Source organism: Periplaneta americana, chromosome 12, assembly GCF_040183065.1.
Source record: "Periplaneta americana isolate PAMFEO1 chromosome 12, P.americana_PAMFEO1_priV1, whole genome shotgun sequence".
Lineage (NCBI taxonomy): Eukaryota > Metazoa > Arthropoda > Insecta > Blattodea > Blattidae > Periplaneta > Periplaneta americana.
The window spans coordinates 174,562,905-174,580,554 of NC_091128.1; the positions used below are offsets into that span (position 1 = coordinate 174,562,905).

A 17,650-nucleotide genomic window follows, 5' to 3' on the forward strand; every position below is an offset into this window, starting at 1 on the left:
TTTCATCAGATTCTGATTATGTCCACAAAAAAAAATAATAATAATAATAATTTTTGTCAGAAACATTTAATTACCAAACCCTTGTTTTTATAAAATATTTGACGAAATTGAAGAACTTAATACATTGTAATTCTCTGAAAGATGTGTCTTAGATTTCTCTTGTTTACCTGTAAGATGGATATAAACACACTATTAACACAGAAGTCAGATTTATTTTGTTTACCTTTCACATAAACACAGACGTCAATACAAACAAATTACGCACAGCAGTTTGTCCTCTGAAGAATACTGTTTTTTTTCACTTTTGGGCTTATTAAAGTAAAAAATAAAGAAATGACCGCATTTGGATACAACTATATTTTGTGAACAATTTCAATAAAGATTGTCTTAGACCTAGCAAAACAGAACGATTGTTCAAGATTTGGGCTTTTGTATAGCATGAGTCCAACATGTATTCTGAAAACTTCATGCTTAAGTATCGTCCATTGCTTAAATTAATTTCAAATTAACAAGTTTCTCACTTTAACACATTGTAAAAAAATGCACATGTGACATGGAAGTCAAGTTGTATGCAGTTAGTTCGTAACCTTGCAGGTATGGTGAAGAGTATCCACGGCACATACAAGATCAAGTATCATCCAGAAGGGCCTGATGGGGAGGAGGTAGAGCTAGACTTCACACCACCCTTCAAGCGAATTTCGATGTTCCCATCACTGGAAGAGGTATTGAACGTGAAGCTGCCAGATCCAGACAAGTTGGGAACTCCCGAAGCCATCAAGTTCCTTAGCGACCTCTGTGAGAAGCAAGGGGTGGAGTGCCCTCCTCCACGTACAGCTGCACGGCTGCTGGACAAGGTGATGTACAGCTTTGTACAAAATTTTCATCATAGAGAAATAGTCTGTGTATATGCTTGCATGTGGGTGAGCAAGATGGGTTTGGTTTTGTCCCCCCATTATGTGTCCCCTAATGTTCTTCTGAATTTTGTGTTGGCTAGGTTTGACCCTTATGTGAAGAATAATTTTCGCTTTATTGTAAGTCTTGTAACTTCTTTGGTGTCCATAGGTGTTGAAATGAGTGTAGTTCTGTTCCTTTCTTGGCTAGCAGAACAACAGTTCTTTTTCCAGAAATACCAACATTGAAAATGATTGCTTTTTCTTATTTTTTAGGAGTTTTACTATTTCCTTTGCTTCATATGAGACTTTTTTTTCTCCCCAAGCAGCATTCACTATCACCCTTTAGTATAAAAGCAATCAATGACTTTACACTATGTATATTTGAATGGAGGACAAATTGAAAGTCCTCATCAATTAATATTTATTTTGTTGTTTTTCCTTTAAGTTTAGAGATTAATGTGCTATCAAGTAAAATACAGTAAACTACATAATTAGTTTGTCAGCATAATTAAACCCTGACCTGAATGCAGATAACTCAACTTTTTACACTGAAGAGAAAAAAAAGTTCTTTCATTGGCTGTACTCATCACTGGTTACAGTACAACAAAAGTAACTTTGTTTTCTGATGAAAGATTATATCTTTTGTCATTTAATATTGTTTTGTGCAATGACAAATCCATGAAGTTGTTGGGGGGGGGGGGGGGAAATTAATTAGAAAACAAAATTGATGATTGAAATCCACATAAAACATTCATTTACACGTATAAAATTAGACATAACACTGAAAAGACTTCCACTGGATTCGAAAGAATGAGCAAACATGGAATAGGAACCATGCATTTTGTTCTGGCTTCTCAAATTGATTGACACTAGGAGTTATGACCAAAGGACAATTTTGAGATTTTATTTGCCCTTGGAGTCCCGGAAAATTGGCTTGAGTTTGTCAAGTGTTTCCTGGAAAATATCTCAATTGTCTCCTTATAATATCTGGAACGCGTGGTTCAGTGGTAGTTACAGAAATATTAATGGCGGGTGGAAGGGAATCTTGAAAAATATAGAAGAATATGAAATGTTTAAGAAATACAAAAAAATTTTACCAAAATATTATGAAATATGAAAAAAAAAAAAAATTAGTGTTGTCTCTACTGATTGTGAATTGTGAAAATCTTTGTTCCCCATACCATTAGCAGGAATGGTTTAGAATACGAAATTTCATATTTGCCTGTCTTCAGTTATAAGTATAGAATGCGTTTTTAGTTCTGTACCTGTTTTGTTTGCTACATCTTTGATGTATGTTATTCAGATATCTCTACATTTCATATACACAGGATCCCCCTATTGAAATTCTATAGGACATAAAATGCCTAAATGAAACATAAGCTCCTATAATTGCCTGAAAACTATGTTTGTGCCTGAAAAGCGCCTTTTTAGTATTTTGCGTATATTTAAAATAAAAATAGCGGTAATATAAAAATGCCCAAAAATTGCTATTAAAAAAAAAATTATCTTACAAACACTGGTCTGGCAAGTTTGTTCCATATTCGTCTTAGAAAGGGAGGGAAGAAGATTTTACCTAATTTTCTGGAACCGAAGTTAGTTTGCAAAAGTACATCCTAGCGTAAGAGGGCAGCAGGTTGTTCAGGTTAGGCAAAAGCTTACAAGTTACTTTCAGCTTCATTGGAGCCCCGTTAGGTGATAAGTTTTGAGTCAATACAACCCCTGTTACGCGAAATGAAACTGACAAATCGGTAATCAGTCTCTTTCACTGATAGAATTTAAGTCTTCAGTTCAGTAGCACTCATTGTCAGCACAGTTCTTTGTATCTTTTCCACCTAAAATGGAATATTTACTAAAATTAAAATTATTAATTGTTAATTTTGTATACTTCTAAAAGTCCTAAATTGGATTTCATAAATTCCTAAATCTCTCTTTTTTAACACTTAGAAATCTATAAGGCTTATGCTGGGTTGCAAGAAACCTGTTCCATAAATTGCTATTCTCTCGTTAAGTAACGGATCTTTAAACTATTCCAGTCTTTAAAGTACAGATCGTTGCAAATGTGATTTTTAACGATCTGTTAGCTATTCCATCTTTAAATGGAAAAGATTGAAAACGACAGAGCCATCGTAGCCGGCGCACATAATTCGCTTATTATATGTGCTTGTCGCTATGGTAATATTGTGTTTTTGGATAGTCAGTGTTTTCAAACTTTGCACAAGACAGGCATCAAATACTGACCCAGGACAACATGCAACGATTCTTAGTACAGATTGATAGAGAAGTAACCCTTCCTGTTTCGGTACATCTCATCCAAGTGTCCACTAGGGCTTTGAATTTTCATATGGCTACAGTCTGTGCACCAGTAATGTTGGGAAAATTGCAAATTGAGAAGAAATCCTGTTTCACTGTTTGTACAGAATTTCCTTGAGGCATAGTAATGTATTGTTCTCTCATTCTTGCAATGCAGTCACACATCCTATTATTCTACAAACTGTAGATTTATAAACAGGAATATGATCCACTATCACATTCTGAAACACTCCTATTGCGTAATAACGCAAGGCAATTTACTGCGTGCGATTTGTTTTCCAATATGATGCCCTATTTCATGCAAGAGAGCCATGAATGTGGCTTTCGATAATCTAAATCTAACCTTAAAATCAATATTATCGTATTCTTCTAGAGGATTCGATTTGTCTCTCAGTATTCTTGGTCCTGGTAGATGTTGTACCATATCAAACATAACCTCTACGTCAGATGATTCTATAATAGTAATAAAATTGTTTTATTCACAAAACTTTTCCTATACACACATGAATCTCGAGTTCACTGTGATATGTATATTACATTTCACTTATTTACTTCTGATGATAACATATCCACGAAATTACTTAATACTGTCAGATACAAAAACAAGAAATATACATACAATATGGTGGCTAACAATTCGTTAACAGTTTATAGCTCCGATTTTCGACCTATAGTTTACAGAGTGCTTTAACGAACCAATAGCTTTAAAGGTCGTTCTTGCAACGCTTACTGATGCTAAATGAACAGTTATAGGACCAATAGTGTTTAACGAACCTATAAATGCTCTCTTGCAACCCAGCATTAGAATTTTAAATAATAAACACACAAATAAATGTAAAGAAAGTTTCTTACCAATTAAGCCAAGACGAGTTGAAAAGAACCAGTGTCTTTGTTGCTCAGTTCTCAGCATTGGGAACCAACCAACATTTCTTTATAGGGTTCTGACATTACATGAACCAGTTGGAAATTATTTATTAAATTATAGAAGGTGTTACACGAGATGGTTTCATTGCAGTTGGTTGGAGAGTTCCTGGAGGAGAAATGCATCAGCCCCACATTCATCTGTGAGCACCCGCAGATCATGAGCCCCCTTGCCAAGTGGCATCGCTCGGTACCCCGGCCTCACAGAGAGGTTTGAGTTGTTCGTCATGAAGAAGGAGGTGGTGAATGCGTACACAGAACTGAACGATCCAGCTGTACAGCGTGAACGCTTCGAGCAGCAAGCTAAGGTAACAGAATTGAAGTTGTAAAAACTCAGGAAATTGCGTGGACATGTTGTTCAGTTGTAGGTCTGTGAGATGGAAAAAGCAGGAAAGTGTAATGTCCAAGGAAATGAAGGTGTGGTATCTTCAAATATATTTATGCTGTGTTGCAAGAACGTCCACTAATATTAATGGTTAACTAAAAATCTCTTAACGTACGGAACCTATTCCACAAAGGTGTGGTGCTGTACATTACAAATTACTGATGAAAGATGTTGTGAAAGTTTGGAGTTGTATCTTTCTGTTCCACGATTGGTATAAGCCTATGCCCATAATATTGCAGATATATTAATAATTTTAGTAGGGTTTTTTTCATTAAGTGGCTAAAATTTCAAATCAATGTGTGCTATAATAAGTGAATAGAGTGCTTAATGTGTATACACACGTCACTAAAAAAATATGTAATTCGCACTAGTAGTTATTTAGTTGTATAATATGGTATTAATATTGTTATTATTATCATCATCGTCGTCGTTCTATATTATTCTGTCGTAACATATTTTTTAAATAATATTTTATTTATGTTATCTCAAACAAAGTTCCCATTAAATTCAATGTTTATCATTAGAGCCTGGATGTTAGGCAAAATGCCTTTTTTAAACTGAGTGTATGTATGAAAGACCTATTAGAGATAAACACGTTTCCACACATTTGGGAATGATAGGCCCAATTGTTATTTTGTCTTTTTTGCCTATTTTAGCTCCCGTTGCCTGTTTTAAGGTTAAATGCCTTTTTTTTTTTAGCCTTTTTATGTCATTATATATTTTCTATATTTTTAATGCATTTAAAATAAACCGCACATAAATTACATAAAAAAAAAAATAAGAAAGAACTGTTGTACAAATTAAAAATATATATTCACCTCACACAAATATTTGCTGAGAATCTTATTCAGTATTCAGGTCACTTCGGGATTTACCAGCGAAAGAAAGGGGATAGGGAAGTATTATAGTCGCGATGCTGTTATTCCCGGCGTGACTCCTCCTCTTTGCTTACGTCTTAGGAAGTCAAGGCTCTATAAAGTCTAGGTAGGAAGTATCGTTCGCCATTTTTGTTCTTTCGTTGCCGAGCTACCAGACGAGGGATCTATTTGCCACACCGTTAAACATTATCATGTTGTAGCTCCTATGATAATAAATCAAACGCACTGTAATTCAGCAAATAATTTAGCAGAAAATAACGTCCTTGTGTGCTTTCTGCGAACGCCAACGGAAGAGCCAAAATGGCGGGCGATTATATATTAAGTATTTATCCAGCCTTAGGAAATGCTTTACATCTTCATCAGCGAATCACAAGACGCACATGTTTAAATGTAGCCGACCTGCAATGTGATTGGCTGCCGGAAATTAGAGTGACGGGACTATAAGAGCAAGTCTCCAGGTCCCGTTACTGTTGTCGCTTGTACGCACAAGTCACGCATACTTTGAAGTCTCCAGTCCCTTCTCACAACCCTTTTTTTTTTTTTTTTTAGACAATACACAGTCTGTTTTCGCGATCTCTGAAAGAAAGTAGAGACAGTCCTTCTGAAATAAGTTGTTTCAAGTTTGCTCCAATCACTTCAGTAGAATTAGAAAGATCTTTTTCCACCATGAAAAACGTTCTCTCTGACAGGCGACTCACTATGACAGTTGACTACTTAAGAAAGCATCTTGTTGTGACATGTAACCAAGGAAAGTGAGTACCGTATGGGATAGTTTATTAAGTATTCGTCTGTTTCTATGAATAATAAATGCCTATTTCACTGCCTATTTTTACTATTTTTAGTGCCTGTATGCCTGCCTATTTTAACCAAAATAAATGCCTAAACATTCGGTACTCGTATCCCCATGAATCTCCCTAATTAACTCTAAATTAATTAACAATTACATCTCTCCCCCCTCTTCGCAATTGAGCCATCATATAGCCAAATGGCTGGTCTCGAAATTGAGACAAATCAACAAGGCTCATGACAACAATCACCTCCTACATAATAGCCAAATTGGCTAGTCTCTTATATGAGACAACTCATCCTGCCTAAGGTATTCTGTGGTTTTCCTCAGGTGTAAGACAAATGTCGGGATGAGCCCTATAAGAAATGGGCCACGGACCTATATGCCCTTCCCCATATATATTCCCCTTTATTATAAACGACGTATGCCCTAGTTCAGAACAAATATAAATTGTCTATTAAATATACGAGGTCACTCAATTAGTCGCAAATTGAAAGGACAGGGACCTCTCAAATTGCAGATTTAGATTTCACGGCGCTTCTTCCAACGGCCTTCACATGCCTTGTCATCGAACAACAGATGACCGTGTCTTGCCATTCTAACGGCAAACACCAGCCAACTCCTCCTCGCCCCGTTCTGTGATCACTTGATCAAATCTCAGTCCCCCTCGCGTATGTGGTACCTAAGAGGTTACGTCCAATTTCGGCTTCCCCTTCAAAATTTTCTAGAGCTCCTTCAGTGGAGCAGCGTAACCCGGAGTGAGACTAGTGGCCAACAGGCTTGGAGCTCACATATTTAGTTTTGTACAGCCCCCAACCCCTTGCAAGGACGCGTTTTGCGTACCTTTTAAAATTTTTTTCTCCCAATTCTCTTTTTTCGATTTTTCGATAAACATCCGGGCTCTATTTATCATAAACAGTTGACTGGCTGGCGTGTGTATTTCAGTACTCATTATGGCCGGCAGAGTGTGATAGTTGTCACGAACGTCGATCATAATACACAACCTCTGAATGTTCAGTAATGGTCAACATACAGACAAAAGGAATGCAACGTAACACAAACGAGCGTTGATCGTAATCCCAGCCTAAGAATTACTTCTGTGAACTTTTCGCAGGACAAGGCAGCTGGTGATGACGAAGCCCAGTTAGTGGACGAGAACTTCTGCACTGCTCTGGAGTACGGCTTGCCGCCAACAGGAGGCTGGGGCATGGGGGTTGACAGATTGACCATGTTCCTCACCGACTCCAACAACATCAAGGTAAGAGCAACGCTGCTGCTTGAAGTGTCTCTGCCCTGAATCATCAGGACCGGACTTCACGTTGTACTCTTCTCTTGCAGGACACACTGGCCGGCATTGCGTCACACATGTGCAAAAAGTTCCCCGAAGCATTGCAGTTGCATGCATTACACTAACATCCACGCATGACATAGCTGTAGCTCTCTCTTTGTTGCACAGCCGTTCTTCAAAAATGATAGGATCGACTCCGTCTCTTCCACGCTGAAGTAGAGCCAGTGCCAGTGAAATGTTTTCGAGTAGCATCACTGCTGCATGAGACTGGGTCGTGCATGGATGCTGTGAATTAGAGAAAGAAAGAATTACCTTATGAAACACATTTGCTTGCCTGACTCATTCTTCACAAATTTTACAATAAGTTATAAAAGGGTTGAATTTAGTAGTTTTAGCAAAATGATAGTTTAGTGCAAACATGTTTATTCTTTTGATTGCAAGCTGCATTGCGGGTTCAAGGGCGTGTGCACATGTGTATGTTGGAAAAATAACATGAATTTTTAGGAAGAACGAAAAACAATGCATTAGTTTTTTAGAGAGGGTGAAAAACAATGTTAGTTGTTGTAGTAGTAGTGATATTAGTAGTAGTCATTGTTACAGTTATTGATTGTTTGGGTATCATTATCGTGTTAGTAATCAGCATCATGTTTAACTAATTCAGATCTTAATAATACATCAGTACGAAAGTTTTGCCTCTTAATTTTTTTCTTGTAAACTTCAATTCCTAGTCTTACGACATTTAAATGAAATATTCCTACATACTTTATAAACATTTTGTTATATTTCTTCGAAGTCACCATCATTTTCTACAGTCTTTCACCATCTGTGAACAGTTCGCTGTATTCCATCAAATCCTTATTGCAATTTCAGAGGAATGCTTTGTTTCAGCTCATCATGGTGGACCCAGGTTTCGTCTCCTGTAACAATGTGTGACGGAAAATATCCCCCTTATTTTAACACTCCAGAAGCTCCAAACCTTCCTGTAACAAAGATATTTAATGATGACTATCATAACTGAAGGGTACATGGGAAAAACGAACAATGTCACATTTTCATTAAGGGTGAGATAATGATCTATTTCAATGTATTACTGCAAAATTTATTGGTGTTTCTACTTGAAATGAAGGAAATGATGAGTGTATCCGTGGTTTTAATTCTTCTTCACCACTTTTGGTAAAAATAACACTAAAGTTTGTAATAATACAGTGAATTAAATAATGACGTCACCCTTAAAGGAATTGTGACATTGTTCAATTTTCCCGTGTACCTTTCAACTGGTTTTCCAGTGCTTACTGCATCACACAGTTCACAGTAAGTTACGATACTGTGGTCTTCTTTGATGAGTGCATCAATTCGACATTGGCACTTATTTCTGACCAGCCACTTTGAGACTTGTAAACGATATTTGTTTTTTCACTCTTGAAGTGTCTCACCCAGTGTCGAACTGTGCTAATATCTAAAATACTCTGACGATACACATTTCTTAGACGAGTGTGGATCTCAGTTGGACTTATTTCTTTCACAGTATGGAATTCAATCACAGCCTTTTTTTTTACTTGGATATCAGAAATATCTACCATTTTGAACAGCTGTTGTTTTGCATTTTTTGTGACGTGTTACATTCTCACTCCATATAGTAAAATTAGATACATCTTTTAGTCATTAAATAAAATTCTCAACATTATGGGTCACCAGGTTTGAAAGAAAAAGAAAAGAGGAAGCATCAGTTTCATACCAACCCACGTAGAAGCTCTCCATCCTTCCAAATTATGTTATTGTTTATTGCCTGCCATTTGGCAGTGAAGTCATTAGCACTCTTGCTCTCCAGTACTTTTGAATTAGTCCTTTCAAAATATCTATGTTGGGAGTTAGTGCTACTTTTGTGCTGTGGACTCCAATAACTGGAATACATTCACAATTCAGAAGAGGTTATGATTGGATGTTTCACATTGCTGATGAAACAGTAAAATATAATTAAAGAGATTTTGCAACATTTGGAAGATTGGTTCTTTAGGCAAAGAAAGAGAAAAAAAAATTGACTCAGTTTTAGCAATATTATTAACTCTCTCTTATATAATTTTTCTCCAATCAAAATCCCTTCTACATAATCCGTTGCTTGTCTTGTATTTAGAACCAGCTTTTAGTATTCATTGGGAGGTTCTTATTATCCTCTTTGCACAGAATTCTTTATTCATACTTGCAGTGGACAGAATGTTGGGAGATTGTGCTGAAATGGAACTGTGAGAAATTTCGTGGTCATATAAGTATGTAAAATTCAAGCACAGTTTTTGTGTTCATAAATGTAATATAAATACAATGTTGCATTGCAGTGAAATCTTTATTAAAAATAATGAACAGGAAATTATATTTATGATCATTGCTTAAATGTGTACATGAGAATTTTTGCGTTGATCAGTGGCGTATACTGGTTAAAGGGTTTGGGCTACCGCTGACCCTATTATTACACAAAATATATCTAACAATTACTTTAATTTTAATTACTATGGTAAAACTAATAATACAAAATTATTACATTATGTTATATTATATACTTTTTCTTTTGTAATTTCCTTGGGCTACCACCGGTAGCCCGCAAAATACGCCCCTGGCGTTGATATAACAAATGAAAAGAGCGAAATATTATGTATGAACATTTAAGTCATGAGAATCCTGTTAGCATTAGAAGGTGCTTTAAGCACTAACTTGAGTATTACCAAACCTGAAGTTGCAAGGGACATTTTACCAAAACAGCACAGGCTTATTGACCATCCAAGAAAACAGTGTAGCGATCAGACTTTGAGGCTAAGGCCACCTCAGACACGAGGAATGTAATGCATTTGACCTGTCTGTACAGTAGTTCCTCTGTGTGCCTCGTCAGGTGAGGTTTCAAACTGATGATTTTCAAAGTTTTCCTTGTAAAATATATCTTACTGTATATGACCACAAAATTTCTCGTGCCTTTCTTAAGTAGAGGAAATAGCGTAAAGGGCTGGACAGTTGTAAAGACTACCAGGGTGTCTTAACAGTTCATGTAATTATTTTATTTCTTTAACAAAGAAAAAAGTTTCAATTCATTCATGAAACTACAAGGCTGCATCTAAAAGCTTTGAATATTGCTTTCTGTGTTCTCTTGCCCACAAGGATTTTATAAATATTGAAATTGCTCTTTGATTAGAATCAGCTTCATGCAGAGTTCTATGTTATGCTTCATATTACAGCCATACCAGCTTTTACATTCCCATAATAATCAACATTTTTTCTTGGTCCCTACAATTTTCCTATTAACTTATATTTTTCCCTTGTTTTTACAATGTCGTAATGTCAGACTTCGCAGAATTTACGTTGTTTTCGCCAAACTGAAGAAAAAAAAAAGAAAGATGGCACGTCCATGTGGAAAATAGAACATAAAATTGTGACTGTCATTGTAAATTTCTCTATAAATACAGTTAATTTATACAGATTCAAGTATAAAAACTTATTGTGACCACGATTTTTCTCATGAAGGATAATGTTATGACTGGTGAGGAACGAACTATGGAAAAATTCTCGATACCCATCTCTAGGATAACAGTGCTGCTACTATTGGTAGTTTTGGTGTTCCCACAAGAGCAGATGTGGTTCTAGCTTTAGAACTGAGGAGGTATCTTTCAGCTACAGAATTCAATTTTTGATCTGTATGAACTAGAAAAGCAAATAGAAAACTTAAGACATAAGAGATGTAAAACAGAAAAAATATCAGACTTCTTTTGTTAAAAAAAAAAACGACTGACATGTTTCGTTTTGAAATGTATGTTTTGAGATTTTCAAGTGATTAAAATAATGTATATGATATTTTACCTTTTCTAAATTAAATATTTAATTATAATATTCAGTATAGTCATTTGTGTTGTAAAAGTTTCAAGCATTGATTACAAATCATTAACATTATTGGTATGTGTAAACCATTCCCAGTGATTTACACATTCCCTCATTTTACGCCATTTTTTTCACAGTCCCATGGGAATTGTAAAAGAGGGGCCCGACTGTAGTTACAAATTTAAAAAAGCAACCGTTTCTGTATTATACAGACATTATTTCAAGTTTTTTTTTTTTTTTTCAGCTATTTCCCTTGATCAAAAATACTCTTCTGAAGCATGGAGTTTGCAAGTTTTTAGCTATACAATTAATTGTAAGTCTCATTGATCCATCATGAACTAATCTCATGAATGGGCCGTGTAGTTGCGGGATCTAACAGTAGAGTAGTGAGGTGGGGTTGCATGTACGGGAAGATTAACTTCTGTGTTTGTCCATTCTTTTTAGGAAGTGCTGTTCTTCCCGGCTATGAAGCCAGATGACCCGAACAGGCACAGAGACGAAGAGGAAGAGAAGAAAGTGGTCGCAAACGGGGTTGCTAACGATGTGCATGCATTGGAACCCGCACGCACATAGTCAGTTGCTGCATGACGGATGCAACTGGACTGCGTTGGGCTATTGGGAGTTAAGTTTGAATCCAGACTCAATTGGTTCTGACTCTGCCACCATCTGTGTCAATGAGAATAGAGTAACTTAAATTATATTTATAATTTTCAGTGTTCAACTTTAGTTTTTCTGTAGAGAAGTCACAGGGTTGTCGGCAGATCGCACGTGGGGTATTGGAGGGCAGATGCCCTCCTTTCAGCACTGGCACTGCCCACAACTACAATAATATAGCAATATTTTCTATGATACATAATAATCAGGGTGACCAGATTTTGAAATTAAAAATCAGGACATTAGAATGTAATTTCCAGTACACGGTTTTATGTACTCTGTTGTCTAAGTTCCTTGTTCTAAAAAAAGTCTCATATGCCTCAGTGGAATCGTATTCCACATTAAAATTAACTACCACAGATGTGGCCAGCATCTCTGGTCACCCTGACAAATGACAGCCTCACGTTTGTTACTGTGTGGCAGTTCGTGTTTTCAGTATTCGAAGGCTTGCGGCTCGTATGTTGATCCTACCCCATCTCACTAATTTATACTAATTTAACTATACATATTAAGTCAGCAGGGTTTTACATTTTTTTTTTCTGAAAATAAATTGGTTATGTATGTCACAAGACTGTTTAGCTAGCCCATGTTCCATAAATATGGAATAAAGTTAACCCTTCAAGGAAAACTGGGAAAATTATTAATTGGATCACATAAAACTTGACAAACTAAGAACTAAGTTTCTTAGGGATTTCACTTCATCCTTCCTTTCTAAAATCCTTAAATACTCTTTTTTTTTTCTTACTGTACTTTGCCCCATTATAAGAAGTAATAAAGAGAAATATGATGCTGCGAAAAATCGGTTTAGAAATGTTCACTGAAGTACACGTTTCAGTATCCTTATATCAGTAGAATGATTTTCTGTCTGTGAAGAGTGATTTCTCCTAAATTAAAGAACGAACTTTGTTCGTATTCAGTATCTACTGGAAATTCTGCACATCAAATTTTATTTTTATTACAAATTAATGAAAAATTATACATAGTGGCAGTTCACTGGAAATTGATTCCAACATTTATTTTATTTTTACTTATTTCCCCCCCTCCACCTCTCCCATGGTTTTGTTTAAATTTATGATAAGTAAATTATTATTTACATAATCACGTCTCCACTTGAAAACTTAAGACAGGATGCATAGGACTTAAATTTATGTGTACAAGTAACATCATAATTAATGTAGCCTTAGCCAGAATAGAAATAGAACAAGGAGACTTCTTTTCTCTGTGAAACTAATTGACGTCGAAACTTCTTCAGACAACTTTAGGGTTTAAAGATATCTGCACGAATAACTTTATAAAGTTGACATAACCCTATCCATTACGGGAGTAGAGCGAAATAAAGACTGTATTTTTATACGCAAACTTTACTTATTTGTAGAGGATTGTACTCTGTGTCTGTATTTCTTTCTCGCCACAAATAATTTTGAAGACAGGAGGAAACATGCCTGGTCTTTCAAGTTATTGAAAATGATGCCATACTACAGTAGACTCTCCATTATCCAGGTTTGGGTTAATCAGGTTTTAAATTATCCGGAAAACTCCAGGAAAACAAGGAAAAGAATAAAGAAAACTAAAACAAATATTTTTTTTTCGAATACAGTATTACAAAGACGCAAATGTTTTAATAGTAACACTCTAAAGGAAGCAAATGTTTTAAACTCGGGTAGTTACACTCACAGGGTGTCGACCTGGTTGGCAAGTTGGTATAGCGCTGGCCTTCTATGCCCAAGGTTGCGGGTTCCATCCCGGGCCAGGTCTATGGCATTTAAGTGTGCTTAAATATGACAGGCTCATGTCAGTAGATTTACTCTTGGTTTCACAAGTAAAGAACCTTCGTTGCAGGGTTGGGTTCAGGAAGCCATAAATCTGACTGACACGCTCCCCCAATTAGTGAAACTGTGGACAAAGATACCGCCAGAAGACTGCCGAGAATGCTGTGTTGTGAATTTTCCATTTTTGAAAGAATCCAACCAGTTGCAAAAGAAAATACATTTAAAGAGTCAAGCCAAGCGCAAACATGGCAACAGCTGAAAGTTTTAGCAAGTTTACTTCCTCTAACTGGCCTGTCAAACACTGTCATCTGTGTAGAAGTGGTATGAGGCCAGGGTTCTTTACTTGTGGAGCCGAGAGTACTGGCATGTAAAAGAACTCCTGCGGGACAAAATTCCGGCACATCCGGCAACGCTGATATAACCTCTGCAGTTGCGAGCGTCGTTAAATAAAACATAACATTTCTCACAGGGTTACATGCTAGACATAAAGTAAGCCAACTATGGACAAGTGAATATTTTTCACTGCCCCTAATTGACGAAGTTTTGTTTGTGCGGAAACTTTTTTGAGCAGTAGCTATAACACAGTATCGTCTGTAATGGTAGTTCTGACTTTCGTGTCCTTAGTAGCAGTTAGAGTCGATGGCAACTCGAAGGTGGTTGTCTGCTAGCATTTGCGTTGAGAGAGACAGATAGAGAGAGCAAGGCAGCGTACAACATTGCCAATCGTACTTCACGAGTACGTGCAATACAAATAGCGCAGGAGAGAATTTAAATGATCAAAAGACAATAATGACCTTAGCCGTTGATTACTGTAAGCATGACACCAAACAAACCCTCTCTCTTCACTAACAATATTCTTTGCACGGTTCTCAATCCCACACCACATGCTTCTGCAGTCGTTTCTTGCACGTTGGCAACGTTGCTGCCAGCATCGAGATGGCCGGCAGCGTTCTGCTCGTTAACGTTTTTATAATAATTATACATCTTAAACACTATTTTCCGTGCCTGCTTCTGTAATACTTGTGTTTTCACAGTCTCTTCTTCCATTTATTTACCTTACATACACACAGTAAATGTTAGTTTTACTTATTCAATGTATTTAAACACTCGCACGTGAACAAACGAACTCTGGACGTACTTGTTATAGACTGATTCTGATTGTTTCTACTGCACAAGCTTGTGATGTCACATACCAGAAATGCTACGGCACATGTAGCAGCCGACCGCCTTCTGAAATGCCGTCTAGTCTAGTAAGGCTTGTCTAGTGTTCTGTTTGTATTTCAGTTAAATTTTTTCACGTACTATAGTGATTGTGTTGCTGTCGTCGAGGCTCTACTTTCCATTTGTCCCCCTATTTTGTAATATACATAGATCTGCCATCTTGCTTTTGTGCTAGCAACCTTATTTCATTCAAGCCTGCTGCCAAAAAGACGATTTTCCCTGGAACAAAAAATAATGCTATAAATCAGAAGCAAAATACTAGCACAGTCTACTATATACAGTCGCGAAGCTCAATATGTAGTAAAAATGCAAACATGGGTAGTTGCCCACCACTAGGATCGCTACTATCGCCTCATCATCGCAGAACTCTAGCAGCTGACAAAATATGTTAAACTTTCGTTGTCGTGTTCTTTTGGAAAAAATTAACACCTTCCTTCCATTATTGAAATATTAAATGCATAAAGTTAATTTATTATTTTAATGAAGTATATTAAATTCCACCATAAACTCGAAGATACCTGCAAGAAATGGGTTAATATAATTTTTGTTTGTGCAAAACGAACTGAAATTTACTATAATAGCTTCACTCATTCAAGATTATAGCGATAATTAACTATGAAACCGATAAATATTAATTTGCATTTCTCTTTACAACAATAATAATGGAAATATGAATTAATGGAGTAACTTACGTGTACCGGTACTTGTAGTGCAGGCTTACGTAGTTAACAAAGTGGGATGAGGTTACGCAATATTAATCACACCAGAATTGGAAATAAAACGTGATCAGTAAATTTTATTGTAACAGACTTTTTCTACGTCTCTAGTAAAACAACAAATAAAAATAATAACAAAATTAATAGCTACAATTAAAAATATATCCTCTTAAAAAAAAGTAGACCTAACCTTTATTTCTCTGGAAATTTAGCAGCCTAAGTGACAGAACTTTAACCGGTATCTAATGTCCTTTCGGTTAGACTGAAACATTTCATTGTGAAATTTAAGGATATAATGTATTCTAACAGTCACAAAGAACTTCAAATTAACAGTTTTGTTTCTGCACAGTTTCTGAATCTTTCGGAAATCGGAAAAAGGATAACTCTGGCCTCTTTCTCTTACTGTTGCTGCAATTTATAGCACTACAAACGTCTCCTCCTTGTCCCATATTATTATTCCAATTATTATATTTTAGCCATTAACATTTTCATTACAACCAATAACGAACATTTCACAAGCATCAATGTGAAATACGCAACGAGCTAGCACTCGATAGAAATACGACACAGTCCAAAGTCGACCATGGACAGTCTATTGTTTCTAGTTGCTAACCGCTTGGAGCACTTTATCACGAGATTTGCGAAAAAACACCTCAAGCTTCGCGACTGTATATAGTAGACTGTGATACTAGTATTTTCCCTGCACCAAAAATAGAATACAAATGTTGGCAGTTACATCTCTATTTTATGATGCCTACATTGCAACAGCTTCATAGTAGGGTCTCACGACAGGAAGAAACTTGGCTGTGAGATCAGACTGCACATGTGCAGATTTCTTATGCAGTGCCAGCGTGATTCTTAGCTGGATTTATTTTTGCGTGCACATTCCAGATCAAATCAAGAAGTTCTTTTCTTGCTCCGGTTATATATCTTGCATATTATACGAAGGTTAGGTTTGGTTGGTTTAGGTTTTTATTAACCAAGTCCGCACATGCTCAGTTTGATCTCACAGCCAATTTCTTCCTGTCGTGAGCTGCACATCAACTTCCTCTATGGCTGACTTGCTCCTTGACTTATTTGTATTTCTGCCAACCTTGTACAATTCAAGCATAAAAGAGTCGTTCTTTTGATAAATAAAAAAATCGAAATAAGATATCTGAAAATGGCCAAACAGTGAAATCGTTGATTAATGAATGTAATGTAGGAGACCAAATTATACTCGACATAATTATTGAAGGCATTAGTGGATGAAATTTTTATGTTACAAACACAAATAACGCTCTCAAACCAAGAAATGGATTCGGAACACCTCAAAATCTGTGCTTCAGTGGCTGACCATGATGATATCTTTGAAAAATATTGGAGTGCAAGAGGTCAAATGACTTTATTGTCAAACGCCTGGCATTAGAAAACAACAACACAAATAACATTTTTATCCACTGGAAGCAGACTCGTTTCTGTAACATACGTCCTTTAGCCTCTTTGTATTGCTATATTCTGTTACATGAAAAACTGAAGTAAGTGCTATGTGAAAGAACACTACATATCACTTTTGTTCACTAAGAAAATTGAAACTGATTGTTACATAACCCCTTCATGCACTAATGCCTTAAATTTATTAAAAAGAAACAAAAGCTCATATCTCATTGCTGTCGTATTTCGAGCAGTAATTAAGTAAATATCGATTGTTTTTAATACTGTTCTTTTTATTTCCCGTTCACAATGGTTTAACCAGGATTTCTCTTATCAGGAATTATTTTTTGCCCCTTCATTTTGGATAATCGAGAGTCAACTGTATATCCTTGCTACACCAAGTCATTGTACATAATACAATATTGTTTGGAAACTCAAAAAGGATATCTCCCCTTAGTATTTGGCAAGTAGATAATATGAAAATCTCTTTACCATTATTCCCTGTTAAAATTTCTGTCAATTGAAATACCTATTTTCGTAAATGCAAAAATAATGTCATA

General features: G+C 36.1%; 1 protein-coding gene across 1 annotated transcript in view; it reads left to right on the plus strand.

Annotated features, from left to right (window-relative positions):
- The window catches only part of LysRS (Lysyl-tRNA synthetase), a 35,592-nt gene extending 22,993 nt beyond the window's left edge, over positions 1-12,599 (plus strand). The window contains 5 exon segments of the mRNA XM_069842619.1: positions 595-854; positions 4,219-4,314; positions 4,316-4,432; positions 7,289-7,432; positions 11,762-12,599. Coding sequence (XP_069698720.1) covers positions 595-854; positions 4,219-4,314; positions 4,316-4,432; positions 7,289-7,432; positions 11,762-11,890 — 746 coding nt within the window. The 3' untranslated portion in view covers positions 11,891-12,599.
- The last annotated feature ends 5,051 nt before the right edge of the window (positions 12,600-17,650 follow it).